General features: G+C 46.2%; 2 protein-coding genes across 2 annotated transcripts; both read left to right on the top strand.

Moving 5' to 3' along the window:
* The first annotated feature begins 1,542 nt into the window (after nt 1–1,542).
* Nucleotides 1,543–2,455, top strand: LOC123130751 (probable lipid phosphate phosphatase beta). Its single transcript, XM_044550567.1, has one exon. The coding sequence runs from the start codon at nt 1,641–1,643 to the stop codon at nt 2,262–2,264; it is 624 nt and encodes a 207-aa protein (XP_044406502.1). The 5' UTR covers nt 1,543–1,640; the 3' UTR covers nt 2,265–2,455.
* A 1,670-nt stretch (nt 2,456–4,125) lies between these two features.
* Nucleotides 4,126–6,773, top strand: LOC123127930 (vesicle-associated protein 1-3; the record flags this gene model as incomplete). Its single annotated transcript, XM_044547793.1, is given in 8 exon segments — nt 4,126–4,379; nt 4,485–4,555; nt 4,659–4,740; nt 4,825–4,940; nt 5,032–5,187; nt 5,282–5,329; nt 5,857–5,925; nt 6,397–6,773. Coding segments are annotated over 8 exon segments (705 nt in total). The 3' UTR covers nt 6,511–6,773.
* Nucleotides 6,774–8,103: the final 1,330 nt, after the last annotated feature.

Genomic DNA, 8,103 nt, shown 5'->3' with positions numbered 1-8,103 from the left:
CGGCTGTGTGGCTAGTTGGGCCTCCTGGCCCATGGGAGAGGGGGGGTTCTCTTTCTAATTTTTTTTTGTTCTTTTGTTTTCTGGTTTTAATCTTTTCTTTTATTTATTTCACTTTTCTGTTTTAGTTTAATTTAAAATATTTATGCATTTTATAAAACTGTATCTTCTACACCATAATTATCTATGTAATATTTAGTACAAACCGAACATTTTAGTTTAATATTTTGAAATCTTTTATCGTTTATCTAGAATTTGAATTTTGAATTTGAACGGGGTAGAATCATCGCAAGATTAACAACAGTAATCGTGGTGATGTGGCATTGTTAGCAGAAATTACTGTAGCTTAAATATCCGGGCGTCACAATCATTCACTTGAGAAAAAATTGCGGCTGTCCTACAAAACTCTGTGCTTGGAGACCCAACTGAGTCTACAAAAATAAAAATTGCGTAGTAGGCATCAAGCGCGCACACACATTTTGAAAACAAAGTCTAACCATTTTGACTAACTAAATATGCCTCACAAAAATTGTACCATTGGATTTGTATTTTAAGAAAGTTTCCAATGCTATAATTGTATAACATATAACACTTATATTATTAACTATTAGTGATCAAAATTAAATCATGCAAAACAAGAGCGCCATGGTAAAATGAGATATACTTTGAAATTACTCGACTGGAATTAGCCTTCGAAATGAATGATACATAGGACTTCAAATGAATGGTACTCAACCGGAATTTTAGGATAGCCTAATGCGAGCTCTCTCACGTCTTCTATGTTTTTGGTCGTTGGATGACGTTTTAATTAGTTTCTAGCCGTCAGATCTTCCTCTAAACAATAGTTTACCATGATTTGGTCAGCTTATCCTAATGAGCCACTACTCTAAGGACATTTTTGAAGGCTTGTGGTTGGTTGGGTTTCTATGGAATCACACTATAGTAACATTTCCTCCTGTAGCCCTAGGTGGAGGCCGGTTGCGGAGAGGAGAACCCCGTTGCCTCCGTTCCGGTTAGTAGTTTAGGCTAGGGTTTTTTTAGTCCTTGCTGGTGTAATGCTAGGGTAGAGGACGGCGCTTCTTCTTGGAGTTTGTCTTCCGGGCTTCGACCCTTCTCGAGATTCGTCTGTTTAGATATAGTCGACGAGCTTTAGTGTAGATTTTTGCCATCTCCTTGGGGCGGTGTGGTTACAGTTTCTCGTCATGTGGCGAGATTTGGTGTCAGATGATTAAGATCTATGCATGGTTCAACGACGATGACTACGGCTCGCATTGGTCCTTAGGGACACGTGGAACTATCATCGACAGGCTTCGGTGGGGAACAGTGACAGCAGCACGTCGATGGCTTATTTTGGCGGCAGTGAAGGTCGTTCGGTGGTCTCGAAATCTCAATGTTATTTTTGTTATGTTTAAGGTACCTCTTACTCCGGACGAATCTTTTATAATAAATATGATCCTTTCAAAGAAAACTGGAATTAGACTTCAAATTCTTCTTTGAAAAGGATGCATAGCGTCAAAGCGGCCCTTAATATTCAGATAAACCCCTTTCCAATCCTCCGGATCTCGTAGGCCAAAGAGCAAAATCATAGAGGGGGGAACCGACCGACAGACACCTGTGCCGACCCTTCGCCTCTGCCGGCGCGCATGGCTTCCGCATCCGCCTCGCCACCGGCGAACGCCCACGCACCGCAGGCGCTGTCCAAGTCCACTCTCCTGGGCGGCGTTGGGGATCTGGACGCGGCCGTGTCCCTCCGCCTCCACGCCCTCTTCCTCCCGGTGCCCCGCCTCCTCCTCAAGGCCTTCGAGGTCGCCGGCGACGGGCGCATCTGGCTCCCCGTCCCCATCTCCCTGCTGCTGATCTCCACCACCACCTCGTCCGTGGTCTCCCCTCTCCTCGTCGGCCTCGTCGTGGGCCTGGTGCTCGACCTCGCCTTCGTCGGCCTCGCCAAGCTCATCGTCCGCCGTCCGCGCCCGGCATACAACGCCGCGGACATGTATGTCGCCGTCTCCGTTGACCACTGGTCCTTCCCCAGCGGTCACTCCTCGCGCGCCTTCCTCGTCGCCGCCTTCCTCGCGGACGGGGGCCTCCCTCTCCCTCGCGAGCTGCTGTTCCTCTGGGCGGCCGCGACTTCGGCGTCAAGGGTGCTTCTGGGCCGGCACTACATTCTCGATGTGCTCGCCGGCGCTTGGCTCGGCGTGCTGGAGGCCTGGCTCAGCAACTTGATCTTGAGATTCTTGTGCGGCCGCACCAGCTTTCTTGTATGCTAGTTCTTGCATGTTTTTGGTCATTCGCATCACTGTCACACAAGTGCATTTTTTGTTGCAATTGATTCACATTTGTGAGCACACATGTTTTTGCTAGTGCTTGAACTGATGAGCATGCCATGTGCCATGAACATGAAGGATATATTGAAGCCAGTTGCTTTTTTATGAGCACTTTTATGAACACTTTTATATGAGTACAATTGTTGGTGGATGGTGGTTTCTTCACCTTTCAGTTATTGCAAATGACAATTGACAACTAGCAGCAGTACTGATGTCCTAACATGATTACTCTTCCTTCATCACGCCAGGTGCTAGCTAGATTTACGTTGCTTAGGCTGAGTGCATTGGAAACATTGGTTTTTAGATCCCAGGTGTTCTTACCCTCATCATGGGTAGACAGTTCTTCTTCAGTGAATGTTCACATCATAGTTGCCTATACAGTAGTACAAAAATCTTTGTAAAATGGATATGCTGCTAGCAGTATATGCTAGATATATTCCATGCCAATTTGATTTGCCAGGTTACACTAGAGAGGTTTAAGAAGTGCTATCAGCTGCAGGAGGCTCCTCTCAGAAAATGGCACCAGTCATCCAGTTATATTAGTCTGTTCCTCTCGATCAAGAAAGAGTCTTCTCAGAACTAGGATGTTGTTTCAGCTTGCTTCTGGGAGATCTCACAGAAGAAAGTAATCGATGGCAGGTGGTGTATCCAAATGTTGAAAGCGAGTGGGAATCGGCCGGGGAGCAAGAGGTTGCAACTGTCTGCATCCACTGGCGAGTGGCGACAATCCCGGATGAGAAAACAAGGAGCGATCGCGGCATTTTTGTACTGTTTTGCCTCAAGACCTTTGATATTTCAGCAACACTCATAATCAGCTACAGTAACAATTCTGGACTTGTTTGACCGTGGCATGTCCTTGGAGAAAGTGGACGACGGTAGCTGAACAAGCTCGTTTCCGGCGTAGAAGCCTCAGATCTGAGTGATGATAAGTTGATGACCTAACGCCGCATCATTTGTACTGATTGTTCCGATGATGCTTGCCTGGCAGTTCATTGGTCGGTTTGGTACCCTTTCGGTGCGGTTTGGTAGCCAGCTATTTTCAGAAACTAAATAGCTTCCAGCGTAGAGTTCATCCTTTTTTAGGGTAGAATTCATGTGTTTGATCAGATGATCAGTGGCTCCTGCACCTCAGCTCACGGACTCGCAACCACGTTCCCTGTTGGTACGTTTTGGCAGGACATGTTACCTTAATTAATTGTTATAAGGACCTGAATATCGAGTCAGATTTGTAGGCAAGAAAAGTCGATCATTTTTCATGGCAAATTACATTACATTCGTCCAGGGTGATAAATTTAGTTGACGAGTATGGCAAATCCGTCTCAGTTTAACAGAAATTGTATTTTAGGGATTTATATGTGCAATATATAGAGTACATCTATGTGTTTTAGCAAAATCAAAAGTTGTTAATGTTATGAAAAGGTGGGCGCGGGCGTCGGTCGGAGTTGGAGAGGACAAAGGGGAAGAAAAGATATAGGATCCTTTCCCGGGCGGCGACGTGGGTGCCGTGTCCGGCCAATCCCAACTGGCAAACCCGGCTCCGCCGCCGTTGCCCGAACCCAGCTACTATTATAAACTCCTCAACCAACGCAACGCAACGCAAGGCGCGCTACAGATAAAAGGGAACCAAGAAAGAAGAACCCCGGATTGCCCACGACGCAACCGCTCCCAATCCATCCATCAATCAATCAATCAGCCAATCGCCAGTGTTTCCCAACCGAAACCGCCTAATCCATCCATCAATCCTCTGTCTGCGCCAGCCCGAATTCCTCCCCTCCTCCGATACGCCCCCTCTCCCCCATCGACAAATCCTCTGCCCTTCCCCTGCTTCGCCCTTCATAGCCGGAAAGAAGAGGATAGCCTCCGCCGGCCGCCTCTTGGTGCTTTGCTTCTAGAGCAGGAAACGACGTTCTTGGATCGTCCTCGCGACTCTGCCGGCGAGTGAAAAGGAGGAGAATCTTTGGTGTTTGGTCCCGACTCTCCCTCCGGTCGTCGTTTCGTTTGCCGGCACGATGAGTAATACGCTGCTCCGAATCTACCCTTCCGAGCTCAAGATGCCATGTAAGTTGCTTCCGGCACCTGCCCTCAGCTAGTTTCTGCTGTTTCTTGATCCCTATTGGCCTGTGGGGACTGATCGGATCGTTCATGTGTCGATGTTCCGAGCAGTTGAGCTCAGGAAGTCGAATTCAGGATGCATCGAGCTCGTCAACAAGACCGATCAGCGTGTAGCTTTCAAGGTGGGGATTTTTGCCACGGTTTTGTTCTGAGTTCTGAAACCTGCAGTGTGATATTCTGGAGGTATCTTGCTGACGGATTTCCTATGCGATGCTCAATGTGCAGGTGAAAACAACTAACCCCAAAAAGTACGCAGTGCGGCCTACCTCCGGCATCGTGCCGCCAGGGGGATCCTGCGGTATCACAAGTGCGTCCACTTTGCTGCATTAGATGCGTTATTGTTACTTGATTGGTTGATGAGCCACTCATGTGGCATTGTTGCCTGTTCTAGTTACGATGCAGGCACCCAAGGAGATCCCGCAGGATTACCAATGCAAGGACAAGTTCCTCATTCAAAGCGTCATAGTGCAGGAAGGGGTAACGCATAAGGACATTGTCCCTGAGATGGTAAGTTCTTGCAGCACCCGAGGCCGACCCCGTGGATGTTGATTGATTGTGTCGTTTGTGTGAGCTGTAATGTGAGTGTTATGGTTTGTAGTTCGGCAGAGCGCCTGGCAGGGTGGTGGAGGAGTTCAAGCTGCGGGTGATCTACATCCCTGCAAATCCCCCCTCACCGGTGCCTGAGGGAGACGAGGAAGAGATTGCAGATATGGAGGTCGACCATGAAGTGTTTAGACAATCCATGATCGATGCTGTAAGTGGTGCCATTGCTGCTTGATGCTGTAAGATATGATGCCATGTTTGTTCCTAAATCCTAATGATGGTTGGTGTGCTCTCTTCCTTTTCAGGCATCTAGGCAAGAATATGCATCTGGACCACAAGCTTCACATGACAAGGTGACTGTTTGTTCCACTGAAAACAGCATTGCTATGTTCTTGCATCTGTCAGTGACAGAACATTGTGTCTAAATACCTGTTGTTGCACATAACAACATCAAATGTGCAGTACATTACTCAGTGATACACTGTGCTTTGCACTATTATTCTGCTTGGATGTTTATCTTCATCAAATTATTATGCTTAAAAAAATGTACTCCCTCCGATCCATATTACTTGTCGCTATTTGGAATGGCGATATTTAGCTCTAGTTTAGCACTGTCATATGCTTGCAAGCTACAGACTCTTGCCATGTAACCTACCAATCGACTAGGATTTTTATTGTTTGAAGAGAATTGTAGTAGCTAATCTCATATTTCTTAAATGCCCCTCTCCGTGCCATTGTTGGTATGACAGTGATATCTAATGTTTATTAATGCTCGTCTACATTGATAGAATTTTCGTTTCTATTATTATGTTTATACCATCTTAAAAGTTCCCGAGCAAATTTATGTTTCTGAGATTATTGATCTGCTGTGATTCTTTAGGACGCCTCTACGGTAAAGTCAGAAGTTGTTAAATATGTGGCTGAAAACAAGAAGCTTCAACAAGAGCTGGTATGACTTCTCATCTAATGAGGATATATTGACACTATTTCCATATAAGTATTATGTGGCTGTGTCACTTCTCCCCAAAATCTTTATCCTGAAAACATGTTGCATTTTTTTAAGAAATGATGAAAGAGATCAATTTATCATCCAAGTTATGCAGAGAAACTGGGTAAATCTTGATGTGTATTGCCCGCACAATTATATTGCAGACATAACTAATTTTGCAAGAAAGTAACCTGATCAGTCTGGTAACTCCTGCCAAACCTGATATAATATCTCCAGACTATCATAACACAACACGAAAAGATCAAAAGAAGTTGACAGGAGTTCTGCCAAAAGAAAATAATATCTCCTACTATCATAATACATTAATGGAAAAAAGTTAACTTGTTTGCTTTTCCAAACCAAACTCTGTTGCTAGACATTATGATTTTGTATTCTGATATCTAATCCTAGTAAACGCTGCTTCATTTTCAGGAACAGCTTAGCGAGAGAAGGCAGTCTCTTGGGGGTTTCTCACGTACGTTTGTGCTCTTCGTCTTCCTGTTATCTGTTCTTGTTGGATACTGGATGACAGGTCGGAAGGTTTAGCCACAAATAGTGGCTACATATACATATGGTTTTGCGGCTTGGTGTATGCCTTGCCTGGTTACCCCTTGTTTTGGATGATTTTTCTCTTCTGTTTTTTTTTTAGTTTAGTCTACACTGTATAGACAGGTGTTCTGGGTTTGAAGTTATACATGTGTTGGGGGTGTACATTTTTTGTGGAATATGCAGAAGACACTGCATATCTATTCCATTAAGAACTCACCCCTTTGAACAAGATTCAAATGATAACTGCATTGTGTTTTTTATTTCCTTTTTGCAAATTTTATAACCTTTTGTCAATTGATTCCACCACCTGCTGCAATCTGTTTCCTTAACCTCCTGCTTGTAAGGAAAGAAAACTGACGGTGATATAGTATGCCCTAGTGGAAGGCCTGGGCCTTCCATGTATGTAAGGAAGCCCGTAACTGCCTGGCCCGGTAGCGTAGCCCACTTGATCAGCCCCACCGCAGGCGATGCCCTAGAATCTCTGCTTGGGGCGCCATTCAATATTTAGAGCATCTCCAACAGCCGCACTATATAAGCGCCGCGCCGGAAATTTGTGGTTTTTAGCACGCGCGTAATCGCTAAGCGAGCTCCAACGAACACGCAAAAACCCCGCGCGCGGCATATAGAGTTCAGGGCGTGGTCTGAAACGCCATCGCGCGCCATTTATTTGCTGCGCCTGCTACCGCGCGCCACACACTCGAGCGTCCGCTCGCGACTTCCATCTACCCTGACCCAGGCGTTAGCGCCGCCGCCCGCACCACCCCATTTGTTCCGACGACCATTCCGGCGCTTTCCCGGCCTATACCCACGCAGCTGCCGCTTCCTCCTCCCTCCAGTCGCCGTCGCCCCTCGCGCGTGCCATTCCTTCGACGAACAACGCCTGACCGCTCACTACCGCTCGGCGCCCACAAGGTGTTCGACAAAACGCTTGCAAGGTATGTATTGCTTCAACTTGACATTTTTTACATGAATTTGGTGCATGTTGTTTGTAGTTTTTTATAGCCTAGTTTAAATTGAACATTGTAGATGAGTTCGTCATATGATTCTTCCGAAGAAGAATTTGATATTGAAGAGGAGGAGGATCTTGTTATGATCCTAGCTATGCACATCAATAAAAAACCGAAGCACGGTGATTCGGTTATGGATCGACAGAAAATTTGAAGAGATAGGATCGATGCCCACAACAGATTGACAAGGCGCTATTTTGCGGATAATCCCGTGTACCCTGAGTCGTACTTCCGGCGCCGGTTTAAGATGAGCACCGAGTTGTTCAGGCGCATTGCAGAGAAACTAGCGAGCCATGACCGGTTTTTTCAGCAAAGGAGGAATGTCACCGGAGAGCTCGGGCATAGCACCTTTCAGAAGGTGACAGCCGCTTTGCGTATGTTGGCATACGGTATTCCTGCTGATCTAGTTGATGACCACTTGGCCATGGGTGAGAGTCAAGACATAATGTGTGTCAAGCGCTTCGCAGTCGGAATTGTGCAAGTGTTTGGCCAGGAGTATTTGAGATCTCCCAATGTTGAAGACGCCGCAAGGCTATTGGAGATGAACAAAGCTCGCGACTTCCCAGATATGCTTGACTTAATA

The sequence above is a fragment of the Triticum aestivum genome, chromosome 6A, assembly GCF_018294505.1.
Source record: "Triticum aestivum cultivar Chinese Spring chromosome 6A, IWGSC CS RefSeq v2.1, whole genome shotgun sequence".
In the NCBI taxonomy this organism is placed as follows: domain Eukaryota; kingdom Viridiplantae; phylum Streptophyta; class Magnoliopsida; order Poales; family Poaceae; genus Triticum; species Triticum aestivum.
Note: the sequence above shows the minus strand (reverse complement) of the source record. Positions and strands in the feature narration are given on the sequence as shown.